The sequence below is a fragment of the Octodon degus genome, unplaced genomic scaffold (genome assembly GCF_000260255.1).
Source record: "Octodon degus isolate 3935 unplaced genomic scaffold, OctDeg1.0 scaffold00003, whole genome shotgun sequence".
NCBI classification, from domain to species: domain Eukaryota; kingdom Metazoa; phylum Chordata; class Mammalia; order Rodentia; family Octodontidae; genus Octodon; species Octodon degus.
Window position 1 is genome coordinate 18,715,054 of NW_004524579.1, and position 16,531 is coordinate 18,731,584.

Here is a 16,531-nt window from a genome sequence, read left to right on the forward strand (position 1 = left end):
AAAAGAAAAAAAAAATTTTCAAAAGGTATGGACTCAAAGACGTGTTGCTGTGTGTTGCTACACATGGAATGATGTCTAAGTGGATTTTCAATCCAGAGACCTGGGTATGGTTTCTTTTTTTCTTTTTCTGGCTGAACCAGGGATTGAACTCAAGCCCTTGAGCTTGACATGCAAGCGCTTATTCTACTGAGCTATCTCCCCGGCCCCCTTGGGTTTGGTTTCTGACACGATAGCTTTTATGTGTTAGTAGAGCAAGGCAAATTACCTTTTTCTGCTTTGTTTTGATGACAACACCTTGCTTTCGGTGGAAATATAGGTAAAATCCTGGTGCATTCTAACTGATAGTACACATTGATTCTCTTGTCTTATTCTTTGAACCTGGATAATTGGGAAAATACTGACATTATTAAAGAGCTGTAAGATTTTATAGATGTCTTGGGTGAAAATGACCAGTGTGGCTGAAATGAGGAACTTGAATTAGAGGAGTGGCCCAATGCCTAGCGCACCAGTTAAAGGCTGGGCGAGAGCTAGAGATTTTTTTTCATAATAAAGTCTCGAGTCAGTAGAATTTCTGGAGAGAGAATTGTGATAAAGTCATCAACATTAGATTTAGAGTCTATTATCAGTAAGGAGCTTTTGACTGAGGCAAATTACTTTATCTAAGCTTTAATTTCCTCATATTTAATATGAGTTCACTGTATGATAGTGAATTTTATCTCTTGTGGCTCTGAAAATAATCTGTTAAGTCTTAGGACAGAGCCGAGGATTAACTCTTAAATGTAAAAAGTATGAAAATAATAGCCAGATTTATTAAACAACTATGTCTGCTAGGGTTCTTTTAAATCCCATAGTAGCCCCACAGATGTACATATTACTGATGTGTGCCTGAGAGAGACACGGAATCCCATCACTTAGGCGTACCTGTGATGTGCTTGCATTTAGGACCAGAAGGCAAGGGGGTCAATGAAGCATGGCAAAGGGCAGTGGAGAGAGTACTTACGCATGCTGGCTCTGCCTTAGGGAGCAGAGCTCGGAATCGCAGCAGAGGGACAGAGAAGCATTAGGAACCCGACGTCTGTCAGGAAGTTAATTATGTAGAGTTGATTAATATATTTTACAGTATACCTTGTCTTTAACTACTTTATTTTTTGTTTATTTATTTCTAGTTTCTAAGGATAAAAATGTGGATATATAAAGCTGGTCATGGTGGCACATGCACAGGTACTGTAATCCCAGCTTTTGGGAGTCTGAGGCAGGAGGATTGTTGTGAGTTTGAGACCAGCCTGGGCCACAAAGTGAGCTCAAGGCCAGCCTGAACTGCGGAGTGAGACCATGTCTCAAAAAAGACCCTACCCCCCAAAAAAAACCAAAATGTGGTTATACCTTAATTCTTCAGCTTTTCCTCTTTATCATTTATCGAAGCCTTGGGAAATTCTATAGTTGAATCATATTTATTCTCTTATCCATAATAAGAATGACAGAGGAATTTTATGTTTATTTTAGCTTTGAGCATTGTTTTCTTCATCTCTGAATGAAAGGGAATATTCATCAGCAGAAACATAGGTTTGTGCTTTTGTGTTCTGTAAAGATTGCATTAGTATCGTGATCCTGTGTTAAATGATAAATAACCTTGGTCACAGAAATTACATCTTGAATCCAGCACACTGTCATCTAAAATACACACAGCAGGATATGGAATTAAACCTGTTAGGCTGTGTAGGCTCAGGAAGTGTAGAATAGATTTATGGAGCAGAACCTCCTAAGATAGAAAGGCATGCAAGAAAAATTGTTTGTTTAAACAAGTAGTCACTTTTCACTGAAATCCAATTACTTCTAGATACGTGCAAAAGAAATAAAATGCTCAAGTGATATAAAGTGTGTGACAGGTTTCATTTAAGTAGTTGATTTCAAGTTTTGGAAAGGTGGGCCATGAATCTTCAATTCTCAGGACGTATTAACACTTCTTACAATCACTAGAGTAGAGTGAAGGATATTTTTTAATATTCAGGACACATTAAACCAAATATATATTGGCCTGAAGTGACCAGACTCATTATTCACCTAGCTACATTTGTAGTAAAATAAACTGGGTTTTGTGATTAAACAAATTCTCCTATACACTACCTGTTCATTTATTTAAATTCTTTCACTGTCAGGTTCTCAAAATTGTCATTTAAGTTATATAGCATTTGAGCCCTGTGGCTGAAAAGCCTTCCTAGAGATGAGGCAGTGCTGTGAAACAGATTGGAGGAAGTTGTTGCTTACAAAGATGTACTTTTAAATTTTTAATTGAATTTGTTTTTTGTTTGCTTTTTTTTTTTTTTTTTTTTTTTGGTGGAACTGGGGATTGAACTCAGGCCCTTGCACTGCCAGGGAAGTGCTTATTCTACTGAGTCATCTCCCTGGCCCTGTTTTTGTTTAAATGACATAAATATTTGGATAAAAATCACCTAGTCTAGATTTGATGTTGCACCCCCAAAAGGTCACACACACACACACAGTAGTAATGTCTGATGAAACTGTTGAAATTTATAAAGTAGATTTAAATTTTTGGTCTTCATTGGATAGAAAGTAACTCATTTTCTAGAATCCCAAATGTGGATATCATAGTTTTTCAGCTAGCTTTCACAGTGGACATCCTTTAAAAATATTAATTAGAAATAATGAGTTTAAAGGGTGGGCCTGATAGCTCAGTGGACTAAAGCCCCTGCTTAGGCAGAGCAGTGGCCAGGGTTTGAGCCACAGGGTTTGATCTGTGCCTGCCCCGCCCCTGGGGTGTGCTGAGAGGGTGATTGAGACTGGCTGTGGTGGTGCCAGCCTGTAATCCCAGTGCTTGGGAGGCCGGAAACGAGGATCACTATGAGTTGGATCTACATAGTGAGACCCTGTAGGCCCCGTAGACCCTGCCCTAAAAATACAGAAAAGAAAGAAAAGAAACGCATTAATAGCTGTCTTATTATGCTTGGGGGAAAAACTAATAGGAAAAGTTACATACAGTGAAAATGATAATGATATAATAAATTTATTCGTGAGGTGCATTTTGAGGCAGTGACTTTGGGACAGTAATCCTATTTGTGTTTCTGAGTAAGAAGCTGATGGTGAACCATAGGAAAAAAAATGAATTTAGTTCAGCAAGTATTTATTATGAACTCTTGGCCTAGCGTTGTGCAGGGCTGTAGGTATCATGTCTGTGTGTTGTGTATATAAATTTTTTTAGGCAAAGTATGTTTAGACAATTGAAATGAAGCGTGAGGTCTTAATTGGTGAACGGTCACTTTTTCGGTACACATTTTTACTACACTAGAGGTATAAAGGAAGTCAAGATCGGCATGCTGATTGTGAGGGAGGTTTCATGGAGGAAAGAGTGCACTTAGTTGTAAGTGTGTGCTAATAATATTATATGTTGAAAATTTTTATGGGAAAGAAAAGCCAGAATAAGGCAGGTTGTTAGGTTCAAGAAAAAGCAAAGTTTGAAAGGTTATTTTAAAAGAAATGGCATCAGATGGGCTTTGAATTCTACCCTTGGAATTGGATTTCCCTGCTAACAGGAAATCACTTTGAGGAAGATGAACTATGTATAGTGAAGCAATGAAAAAAAAAAAGATCTTACTAAAGAGGGTCACTTATTAATTTATAGAGAGCACTATTGGAGAGAAAAGTAGTGTGGCGGGAGGATGATGTTTATGTTATCTTAGGTTAGTCCTAAGTCCTGGAAATAAGGGGATATGATAAGTGGGAAGAACAGGGGGTGGAGATGTTCTCATTTTTTATTACTTTGAATTGAAAGTATTAGACGAGCAGCAAAATAGAAATTTGCAGTAATTGAGCTACATAGATGTTAAAAGTAAAAATACATCCATGATACATGCTGTATTGTTAGCATTGAAGTGATGGTGATTGTGATTCTAGGAATTGGAGATAACAATGAAGTAGTTGTAATATTGAGAAGTTAATAAAATATTTTTAGTGATAAAACATGCAGTAAATGTAGTAAGATTAATGTTTGCAACAGTCAACATATTAGAAATAGGGTATAATAGCAACCGATAATAAAATAACATTTATTAAGTATCATATATATAATTCTGTTTTAAGTGTTTCACCTTCTCTAGCTTATTTAATCTGCACCATCATAACCCAGTGAGATGGGCATATGGGGAGTTGGGCAGTGTGCTGTAGGTGACTCGACTACTGTCTGATGGAGCTGAGAGCTAGGATTTGAACCCCAGCGTGCTGACTCTGGAGCTGCAGAAGTGAAACTCCTGTGTCCACCCAGATTATGAGAGACCTGGAGTTAGATATCTTCAGCATTATTACTGTCTTTAGATTCTTATACTTTGTTTCTCATTCTTTTCTTGTTCCTTCATTCTTTTCTCCTACATTTGAAACATTTAGCATTGTAAAGCTGGCAGAGCTTTTTGTACAGTGCCTTAGATTTCTTGTCAGCAGCATGCTCTATAAATCCTGCTAATGGATCCATAAATCTGAGACTCTAGTAGTTAAATTGTTTCAGTTATTGGATTGAGTACATTGGGGTGCTGCAAGATTTGCTTATAAGTACATACCTGCACATTTCTATTAAGACTGCCCGTATTCTGTGAAATGGAAAAGCTTCCATTATACACTTATTTTAAAAAGTGTTGCTTTGTTTGTACATTCAACCTAGAAATACATTTTAGGAGTGAAAATGGGCGGACTGCTAGTAGGACAGTGTGTCCTGTGTGAAGAGAGGGGCATTGTACTAGGTGGTGCTGTGCGTGAAGAGCACAGCTGGCTTCCGAAGCCAGGCCCCACTTGTAGTGGTAACAAAGCCCGTGAAAGCATTTGGCAGCTAGAAGAAAATATTTTAACCACCATGGTACAGCTAAGTCAGCAATTAAGCAAAGAGCTTGAAATTGCTTAAAACTTCTGGAAAAAAATAAATTTTTGACTAGTTGGCCTTATAACGCCACTGTGCTGCTGGGGAACATAGGAAAGGATTGCCCTTGGCTGAAGCATGGGGATGAGAGATTGTGAACTGGCTTGGATAGTGGTCAGAAATATCAGTGAAATACTTTGAGAAAGGAAAGCGAAGAGTTTTTTTGAAATAATTTGTTTGTTTACAAATTAGAAGGGCCGGCCAATAGCTCAGTGGATTTGATCCCCTGGCCTGTAGTGCTGGCCCTGCCCCCGTGGCATGCTGAGAGGCAGTTGAGACTAGGTATGGACTGGGTGTGGTGGTACGTGCCTGTAATCCCAGCACTTGGGAGGCTATAGACGGGGATCACTATGAGTCCATCTAGTAGTAAAACCCTGAACACGTGTAGACCCTTCCCTAAAATACAAAAAACAAACACAAATTAGTTATATGATACGTGATTCTTACTGAAGCCACCTTACGAAGTCATGTCAGTTATCGTCAACTCTTGGCTGGCTTGTCTGTTCATTGTGAGATTAAAAGTGTTCTCCTTCTGTAGAGTGAAACTGACCAGTAAGAAGTTATATAAAGATACTTTGTCTTTTGCCTTATTATATTTTAAAAATGAAACAAAAAAGTTATACTGTCCCATAAATGTTACGGGTAGTTTCAAAATTATTCACTGGAATTAATTAAATACCAGGTCTGTGCTGGGCAGGGAGATCACATGGTGAATGTCTGCTAACAGTGATTTGTGCTAAGTTACAGTTTGAGATTAAGAGTTTGTGTGAAGTGTTTGGAGGAGAAACTGGTATTGAGGCTCTTTGAAGGTTCATTTTATTTCATACTGATTGAGAATTGTTTTTTATGGAAGTAGACCTTTACCTGACAACCTAGTTTGTTTACTAATGAAAAGAGTTTAGTTGGGCAAAACTAGGAGTTTACAGTTTTAAATTTATGTTTGCTTAAAGGATGAGTCACAAGAGAAAGAAAAAGAGGAACCTGTTTCTGGGTCTGCTGTGCAAGTGTTGCCACAAAGATGGGCAGTAGGTTGCACTGGATGGACGCTAGATGTCTGTGCCCCTTAAGGACACATTCATTGGATGTGTAGTGTGTTATATGCAAAGTACTATACTTACTGGACATTATGTGAAGACCTCAGTCTTTTGCTTAAGTACTTTTTCACTAAGGTGCTAGATTCAGCTTAATCACTCCATCTGTTGCTGTTGCAAAAAAAAATTCTAAACTTTTACTAGTATGCAGTTGGAGTACAGAATGTTACGTTCCTTGCAGGGCACTGGTAGTTGTGCATGGCACACCTTAATTCTTCTTGCCTCCTTTCCTTTCTGCTTCCCCCACCCTGCCATCTTTTGGTCCTCTTCTCATTTCCAAAAGCTCCATTTCCCTGTTTCCTATTATCTGTGTTACTGCTTCTATACTTGACCATTTTGTGCTGTATTTTGAGTGTTTTTCTTTTGAAGTAATTATTTCTCAGAGAAATGTACAGTGCTTATTCCTGTCTTGGTCCTTGCATAAGAGTTTGCAAGGATGACAGTGCTCCTGTCCTGGGAAGGAGATTGTGAGTGCCTTCCCGGGTGGTGGTACGCTCTACCTTTGCTGGTTTGTAACACGGCTGGTTTTGTGACACAGTGTAGATGCTTTCCAAGTGATCTTAGAGTCCATGAGATGTCTCAACTATTTTCATTCTTTGAGGGCTGCGGGTATTTTAAAACAAACAAAACAAAAGTGAAAGCAATTTAAATCTGGATCCTGCTTTACAAGATTTTTGGCTAGGAAGGTGTGAAGTTACAGCACCAAGTTTGCATCCTTTCTGCAGTGTTTTAATGGGATCATATGTGTAACTACATTTAGCTTTTACCCAAGGACTCTGTTATTACTTGGTGACCCAGCCATCAGAACCAAGTACAGGCCATGGAGATAGCGCAGTAGAATAAGCACTTGCCTGGCGAGTGCAAGGGCCTGAGTTCAATCCCTGATTCTGCCAAAAAAAAAAAAAAAAAGGGAACCAAGTACAGTTGTGCCTCGTTGGTCTTCATCTTTCCTGTCCCTGGCAGTAGACTGTGGTTTCTAGTTTTTTTTAAAAAAAATTTTTTTTTCTAACTTTAGGCTTTGACAAAATTCTTGAAATGTGTTAATTGGGATCTACCTCAGGAGGCCAAGCAGGCGTTGGAACTTCTAGGAAAATGGAAGCCAATGGATGTTGAGGATTCTTTGGAGCTGTTATCCTCTCATTACACCAACCCGACGGTGAGACGCTATGCGGTGGCCCGGCTGAGGCAGGCTGACGATGAGGTATGGAGGTGTTGCTACTCGCGTTTGATAGGTACATTTTAAACTAGAGCCTCATTGTAGTCTGTGTCGGGGAGGAGGGAAGAGGGAGAATGTGCAGCAGCATGCACAGGGAAATTGTTAGATGGGCAGAGTATATATACAACATGTGTTTTCCGAAATAAAATTAAAATATTCCTCCAAGGACTCCTCTGTGAAATGAAAATTTACTTCTGATCTGTGACGTGATAGGACAGTCTCTCCCAGGACATTTACCTGGCAGCAGAGCTTGTATTGCTCTGTCTGGAAAAAGGAATTCTAATGAAAAATAGTTTAATGTAGCACCAACTAGGGAATAATTCTGATCCCCTCTATCAGTCAGTATACAATGAGCCACGTTTAATTGTAGCCTTGCAAAGCCCTTGGGCCCCTAAAGCACAGAGATGCACCACCATCTTACTCTCTGTTCAAACTCCTCCTTTAAACTTGCAGCTACTGACAATTATGTGAACATGTAGATTTTCCAAAGGTGGTTTTGACGCCTCTAGAAGGCAAGGACTGCAAATTTTATGCCAAATGTTTATATACGTGTGAGGCCATCAGAAAGGACAAGCAGTGGTTGACACAAAGCATTAATGGATTTTCATTTTTATTAGTTTCTTAATGAATTAGGTTAATTGAGTAATTTCTTAATTTTTCTAAAGGATCATAGGCATATAAATACCTTATGGGAGATGAGACACCCATTATCATTGATTTTCAAAAAAATAAAACAGTCTGATCATTTTGAATTAGAGGCATCTGAATTTTAAGAAGTAAATGAGATATTTTGTAGGTATCTGTTGGTCTTACTGTGAATGGTTTTACCTGGGGAGACACGACAGCAACAGGAATGAGAGCAGTAGACAAGAAGACAAAAGCTGGGCTACGTGGTTGTCGGTAGTCTGCCTGAAGGGCAAGACTCATGCACCTGCACAGTGAAACCTACTTTTATTTATACCTTTTGCAAAGTTAGTAACACATGACACAAGGTTGCCTAGTGACTAGTAGCCCACATTAACCAGTCAGGATGCTTACTTCAGGACTGAGGTAGCTTGTTTGCTTTAGGTATTGAAGCCTAGTCCTGCCTACACACCTTTGGCTGATTTTCCAGCTTTCATGGCTCCCTACAGTATTTAAGTATTTAAAATTAATGTTTGTATGTGGTTAGTTACTTTTAAACAGTAGCATGAATGGTATAGTGAACCGTCAAATATAATTCACCCGTCTTCAGCTGTTGTTAATCTATCTCATTCTACCTCCCAGTAGATATTTTTTGAGACAGCATGCTGACTTCTTACTAACTGGCTGTTAATTATGGATTCTGTTGACCCCCCTCTGTGGATTCAGTAATTTGTTATAATGATTTACAAAACTAAAAGATACTCCTCCTGCCTATTATTTATAAAAGATGCATATACATTTATATTACTCACTACATAGTTCAGTATGGCCTTAAACTTGTCATGTTATCTCAGGCTGGTCTTGAACCCCTGTCTTGGCCTGGTGCTGGGATTACAGGCATGTGCCACCATGATCAGTTTAGAAAAATATTTTCAAGAATGGTGAGGTTCTATTCTAAGCACAGGAACTTTGGTTCCCATGGAGTTGGGGTATATTATTTTACTGCTTCAGATATACATTCCTGTTCACCAACCCAGAGCTTTTCAAGTCTTCTTATATTAAATTTTTATGGTGGCTTTATTACATAGGTATGATTGTTAAGTCATCAACCAGTGATAATTAATCTTTGGTCCTTGTCCCTAGAGTTTAGGGAATAGGATTAAAGTTATAAACCTAGCCAGGCATGGTGACACACACCTGTAATCCCAGCATTCATGAGGCTGAGGCAGGTGGATCCCCATAGTCAAGGCCAGCCTGACCTATATAGTGAGTTCAAGTTCAACCTGCACTATATAGAGTGAGATTCTGTCTCAAAGAAACCAAAAATAGGGGGCCAGGGAGATAGCTCAGTAGAATAAGTGCTTCCTTGGCAAGCGCAAGGGTCTGAGTTCAATCCCTGGTTCTGCAAAAAAAAAAAAAGAAAAGAAAAAAGAAACTAAAGATAAAATTGCAACCTTTAGTCTCCTGATTGCTTCCTCTGGATACCATCACACATCCATATGGACTTTGCAAAATTCACCTCATGAACATCATCTACTCCTTTCACCTTAGTGATTCTTACCACTTAGGCTAGTGTAAGCTTTAAGGATCTTGCCCAGAACCAAAGATGAAGACCATATGTATTTCCCATATCAGTGTCTCAGGTGATATATATACCTCTTGTTTTTAAAAATTATTATAAATGAGAATATGCTATTAAAAGCTGGCCTTATTAACTGAAGTGTACTTTTTCAGTATCAGGTGTGTGCGTGTGTGTGTGTGTGTGTCTCTGTGTGTGTGTCTCTGTGTTTGTATCTGTGCCTGTTGGGGGAGAGAGGGGGGTTATACACAACTTCAGGAGTTCCTCATATTAATAAATGTCTGGAAGGTAATGCTCACCACTTGGAGCACCTGTTGGAATCATAGAGGCCAAAAGTAACTTGTATTAATTCATGGGTTCTTAATATTAAAATATTTCTGCAAGGTTTTGTTTTCCTGATATGTACCATGTTTGGAAGTCTGTCTCTGCCTTCCTCCCTCCTTCTCTTCCCCCCTCTTTCTCTCTCCTCCCTTCCCTCTCACATCCCCCACTGGCTATAAAGTGAAGAAATATAAGCAGATAAATAGCATGTATTTAAGGATATATATTTAGTCTGTTAAAAACAAAATAGGCAAGAAATACTGTTTTTTTTAAATTTATTGTGAAACAAATAGCAGTGAGACAGTTTCAAAACCAATTAGTAGGACAGTTTCAATAATTAATACATTCCTTATTGTTGTCTTCTTAGTGGTTATTCATAGTACAAGATGCAGATATGATATCCTGTCAGAAACAGTATTAGAACAAATCTTTCTATTCATTGAACTAAGGGAAAGCAACCACATATCCTATCATCCACATAGCTGGCACTGACAAAGGATCTACACACTGTGGTACAGGGTTTCAGGCTCAATCCTGAGTGAATTTGACTGACCTTGTCAGTACAAAAGTTACATTTCTTGTTGTATACAAGTCTTGCTTTATCTTGGTCTTAACCATCCAGCAGAAAGGTATAAAAACAAAGTATAAAAAGTAAAGCAATATTAATATGCTGAGCTGTAAAAGGCTCAAGTCAACAACTTCTGACATTGCCAGTCCTACAGAAAACTCATTACTATTATGGACTACTGGACTATATTGGAATATTTTGCTGATATCATGCAACTACAATATTTACATGACAATGGAATATCCTCTGACAAAACTAAACAGAGGGATACAAAGCAAGAAATATTGTGAAAGGGAAACACATTGTTCAAAAAGAAAGAACAATTGGAATGGGGAAAGGAGAAAAGGGAGGGAAAAGAAAAAAACATATATAAATAAGATAGCTAACATAATTATACTACTAATTTCTATTCATTTAAAAAGAATAATTTATGCTTATGTTGCTTAATTTTTCATGCCTACATCTTGTAATCTGAGCAACTTTTTTTTTTTTTTTTTTGGTATTGGGTATTGAACTCAGGACCTTGGGCTTGCCAGGCAAGCACTTACTCTGCTGAGCTATCTTCCTGGCCCTGAGCAGCTATTTTGAAGATAACAATACACAATATATAACAATCGTTGACCTATTACTGTTCTTTGAAATTCTGTATCTTTGTTTTTTTCTCTTTAAAAATATAAATAAGCAAACAAACAATACTCTGTGGGGACTTTATGGATATCTTTTTCCTCCTGTCCTAGATTTTCAGGGCTCTAGGAAAAAGAAAAGCAAGCAAAATTATTCCACATAAAAACACTGCATGGCATGGGCATCTTCATAAGACTTCAAAAAGAGCATGTTTGTCTTAGATTTGCTGCAGCCTAGAAGATGAAGGACAGTGTAATAGGACACAGGAGGCCTGAGCTCTGTACAAGTACAGAGGGGGACAGGGCAGGCTTTTCTTCCTGCTCTTCACGGTGTCTCTGCTGTGGTAGGGGCCTCTTTGTGAGGAAGACATTTGCTGCATGATGGTCTTAGAACCTGCTGCAAGGAGAGCAGAGTCATTTCTGACCCATTGTTTCTCAGGCTTACTAGTTGTACTCAAGTATGTGACTTGAGTGCTCTGTTTGGTATGATTTATTTTAAACCTTGTGACTGTCAGTGTTTCTTATATTTTTTAAACAGTGGCGTAATACTCTACTGTGAGCTCATTTAATAATATATTTAAGCATCATACATCTTTGTGTAGGGAATTCTTGTAACATTTTGTTATATTTAATGAGATTTGTTTGGATGTTTGCATATTTCTCATAATCTTGAATATGTAGCTTGTTTTAGAATTATTAAGACAAAAGAAACATGCTTTTTACATTTGCTGATAATCCACTCTGTGTAAATCTTCATTTGTGCTAGTATCATACATAAAAAAAACCTAAAACACTTCCTGGGGACAACCCACTTGGGCTCCCTTCCTGTCCCTCTCTCAGATAGGAGCTTTCTTTCCCTCAATAAATATATTCTGCTCATAAAAAAAGAAAGAAAAAATAAAATAGCTTTGTGATAATGTTTAGACAAATTCTTTTTTTCACAATTTGTAATTTTTGTATTTAGTCTTTCCTTGAGATTTAATTTAATCACTTTAGCTGCACAAAAATCTTTTTTTGTGTGTGTGTGTGGAACCAGGGATTGAACTCAGATCCTTGCTCTTGCCAGGGACATCCTTATTCCACTCAGCAATCTCCCTAGCCCCTGCACAAAAATCTTGAGTTTAAAAGACTTACGCCTGAGCCGGATGGAGATTTAGCTCAATGAGTTTGACTGCCATTGCCAAAAGTGGGGGTGTGACAACCTTTATGGTAGTGAGCCTTCTCTCAGCAGCATGATTTATTCATTCACATCTTAATTTTATGAAAACTTGATACATTTTTAAAAATTTGATTAATTGTCTGACAATTGTGTATTGTTTACTGTCACTTTTCTTATATTTGTTAGTTAAAAATAAAACTAAGGAATGATTTTGGAGCAAGACGTGAGGAAATGTTGATTTTCACAACTGGAGTGTGTATCGCAAGCAGAGAACAGTGAAAACAAAGCAAGGAGATGGAAAAGTGTAAAGCAGACAGAAAACATTTCACTTTGACAAGATTTGGGACTATTTGTAGCTCCTGACAAATCCACGTCTCTTAACTGAAACAAATCTATTTGAAAAGTTACTTTTAATTCAGTAAGAAATGGAAATTACAAAGTGATTTTGGCATGAAGTTTTGCATTTGCACTTTGAAGTGTTAGAATTAATTTATTCTTTTTTTTTTTTTTTTTTGATTTTTGCGGAACCAGGGATTGAACTCAGCCCCTTGCACTTGCCAGGGAAGCGCTTATTCCACTGAACCATCTCCCCGGCCGAATTAACTTATTCTTAAGAAAAATAGTGATCATTATGACTGAAATTTCATGGCTCTTGGGGATAATTTTTACTGAATATCTGAGTTAGAAATGAGTATATATATATATATATCTCTTTTACTGATGTACTTATGTCCTTCGTGCTTGGTGGAATTTCATATTTCTGAAGATATAACTATGTAATGAGAAAGCAGCTTTCCTTTATACTGTTGTTATTAATTTTCATGCAATGAAGAAAAGTATACAGCAGTAGAAATACAGAGTACCAAATGACCAAGAAAATCAGATAGTGATGATAAATGATTTATAAAAAGGCAAGTTTTAAAAAAAATTCCCCTTCTAGGAATTTAATTATATTGCAGACTTCCTTTTTTTTTTTTTTTTTTTTGGTGGAACCGGGGATTGAACTCAGGCCCTTACTGAGGTATCTCACCAGCCCCTGCAAATTTTCTGATTCAATACAAGATTAAATCTTTTTTGTGTTTGAGAAAACACGTGGGTAACGCATTCAGCAGTTGGTAATGAAGACTAACAGTAAACTGAATTCTATCTCCAGAGAAAGATACTTATTATTAATATCATTAATGTTGATCACCTTTCATCTTGTGACATAGTATTTTTTCTGAGGAAAAGTCTTACAGTGGTTGGATACCATAAATCTCATGTATATTTATAATGTTTAATTCTCCAGTTCCTAATCTTTTAGAAATAGAACACTGTAGAAGAGCTTTCATACAGAGCACTCGATTTCCCTGGCCATTGACATTAACATGCAAATAAGTGCTAATCATCCAGTTAATTAGGACATGATGAAATCATATATATTTTTGTTTGCTTAATTACTAAAAATTTTGAGGTAAGATTGATTAGAGGTAAGATTAAAAGTTTGAAAAAAATATAGAATTAAACATGAGAAGATAAGTTGCTGCAAAACTGTCTCTGTCCCCATGGAGTTATGAAACAGTGGAAATAGACAAGTCATTGTGGGTACTATGGATGCTATAGACAGGAAAGAAAAGCATAGGCCATGAAACACTCCGTGGACACTGAGTGTGAGTTATGGACTAATAGAGGAGACTGATGTTGAGTTGGTAATCTCACTTCTCAAAATTACCTACTTTTGAGTTTCACAGGATATAACTAGGTAAATGGCAGTTGGAATTGGAAGATAACTGATACATTTTATATTTTGCATGTTTATTCAGTTTTTCTTTTCTTTTCTTTCTTTCTTTCTTTCTTTCTTTCTTTCTTTCTTTCTTTCTTTCTTTCTTTTTCTTTTTTTTTCTGGTACCAGGGATTGAACTCAGGACCTTGTGCTTGCCAGGCAGGCGCTTAAGCCGCTGAACTATCTCCCTGGCCCTTTCATTCACTTTTTTATCGAGTAATTTGCCCCCATTTCCTTAATAGTACTTGTGAGAAACAACATTTATAAGGTAATACAGGAAACATTCTTTATTACCTTAGCCTTTGCACTAATAAAAAACCTAGAAAAGGAAAAGCTACATTGTTGATACCTTTTAGCCCTAATAAACTCAGTGACTGTCAGAAGCATAGGGAATTTAGGTTTAGCCATTTATTTTCTTTGAGCTTCTTTTGGCAGTACGTAAAGTAAGCATTTCCTTAAGAGTATTCAGATGTCTATTTTACAGGATCTTCCATGTAAGAAGCACTCAAGGTTCTCTAAAAGTGAGCTTCCAACGGAAAAAGGGGCAAAAGCTCTAAAAAAATCCTGACCAGGAAAGATCATGAAATAGAAATGCTTTTAAAACTTGAAAAATTAAAGTCTCTTTATGTAATTATCTTACACATACAAGATGTGTTTGAAAACACAGTTTTAAATTAAAAAGTTTATTGCAGTATTACCATTAATTCCCTTAAAATACTCTTCCTAGCTTTAAACGCACCCGTTCCCAAGGCAACTCTGGAGTTCTTCTAAGTGTGCTTAGTTGCACTGTTAGAGTGCCCTGCTGTTCTGAATTGATTCTTCCTCACATTAGATGGAGGCTCATTTTGATGTTGCGGAAGCGACAGAGCCGCAAGTCTCACACTGCCAGGTCTGCTGAGCCATGTGGAGGAGACACACTGTGTGTTTTCACAGGTGGAATCTGCTTTATGCGGGCGACACGTGGCAGCAGTGTTCATATTTCTCGATTACCTCTTCACAGAAGAGGACTTCAGAGCTACCTCAGAAAGTGGCAGAGACTAGGATAAGTGTGTTCAAAGAGAGAGAGTAATCTTTGAGGGGGCTAATCCAAGTGTGTCTTTTACTGTAGTTAGCCTTTTATGTTTAAATATTCACTATAGTCTGAGTATAATATTTAAACACTGTATGCTTTGCTTAAACCTGATAGAACATAGTTACCTGATTTGATTGGGGAGAAAAGGGTTCCTTTAATTCCCGAGTGTTTTCTAAACTTTTATCTCCATACTCCTACACTGCCACTGGTTTTCTTTCTTTTTCTTTCTTTTCTTTTCTTTTCTTTTCTTTTCTTTTCTTTTCTTTTTGGTTTTGGTACTTCAGCTTTTCAGATACCACTGTATTAGACTAGTGACTGGACAGCCAGTTAGCTGCATGCCACATACTTTTCTGTAACTTTCTATTAACTGACTTAATGCTTACTACTTTAAGTCTTACACTGCGATATTCTTTTTGTTGATAAGAATGCACCAGGTGTGGTGGTGCGCGCCTGAAATCCCAGCACTTGGGAGACTGAGGCAGGCTGAAGGCTATGAGCTAAGGCCAGCCTGGACTACCTAGTGAGTTCAAGGTGAACCTAAGCTGCATAGCAAGACCCTGTCTCAAAAAAAGAAAAAAGAAAAAACTAAGAGAAGTGAAATAACTGAGTAACATGCCAAAGGTAAAATACTTGGAGAGTAGTAAATTAACATAAAATATCAGCATAGCATTTAGGAGTAAGTTGTGTCTGTATTTTGATTTTGCTTCTCTAATATTGTGCATCTTGTTGTTTGTTTCCCAGGATTTGTTGATGTATTTATTGCAGCTGGTCCAGGCTCTCAAATATGAAAATTTTGATGACATAAAGAATGGCTTGGAACCAACCAAGAAGGATAGTCAGGGGTCAGTGTCGGAGAGTGTGTCAAGTTCTGGAATAAGTTCTGCCGAAGTAGAAAGGTATGGATATTCAGCAGGGCTGTATTTCACATTTACACCCTTTTAACTTGTCTTCTCATATTTTCCCTGCACATGTACCAAAATTTGCTCTATTGATTTTTGAGGGTTTATCAGTTATTATAACATGTGCATTTACAGAGCACACCTCACTATATTAGTGAGCAGCATTGCATAGACTAGCACATCCAGATACCTGTATTAAAGTCTCAATTAGCTTTGCAAATTTGTTTTTTGTCATTGTTGTCATCCTTCCCCCTCCACCCCCATGCTGGAGACTGAACCCGTGATCTTTGTGGGGAGCTACATCCCCAGCTCTGTCATAATTTTGAGCAGGGTCTCACTAAATTGCTAAGTTACCTGAGCTGAAAAACTTATGATCCTCCTTCCTCAGGCTCCCAGAATGCGGGGTTGCAGGTGTGCACCCCCCACTCCCATTAGCTGTGCAAAATGGTTTAAGTTACGTATTTCTTTACATAGTTCCACTTCTAATACATTGTGTTCAGTTAAGTGTTAATTATGGCTACTGTTGACATTCAAGTAAAATGAAACAATAATTTAATGATCCCAAATAGTTATGAGACGTTGTATATTTTATTATTTGCTTTTGCTTCTTGTTACAAATAGCAAATAGCACATTATCTGAGTTAGAAGCCAGCTATTAGCAACAGTAGGTTACCAGGCCCCAGCTGTGTACCTGACCCT

General features: G+C 37.6%; 1 protein-coding gene across 3 annotated transcripts in view; it reads left to right on the plus strand.

The window, feature by feature from the left end:
• Pik3c3 (phosphatidylinositol 3-kinase catalytic subunit type 3) overlaps positions 1–16,531 on the plus strand; it is a 140,362-nt gene that overhangs the window by 75,104 nt on the left and 48,727 nt on the right. For all 3 annotated transcript variants that reach the window (XM_004623714.2, XM_023714507.1, XM_023714515.1), the window contains 2 exons: positions 7,025–7,210; positions 15,675–15,829. In XM_004623714.2, coding sequence (XP_004623771.2) covers positions 7,025–7,210; positions 15,675–15,829 — 341 coding nt within the window. The remainder of the gene's footprint in view (positions 1–7,024; positions 7,211–15,674; positions 15,830–16,531) is intronic.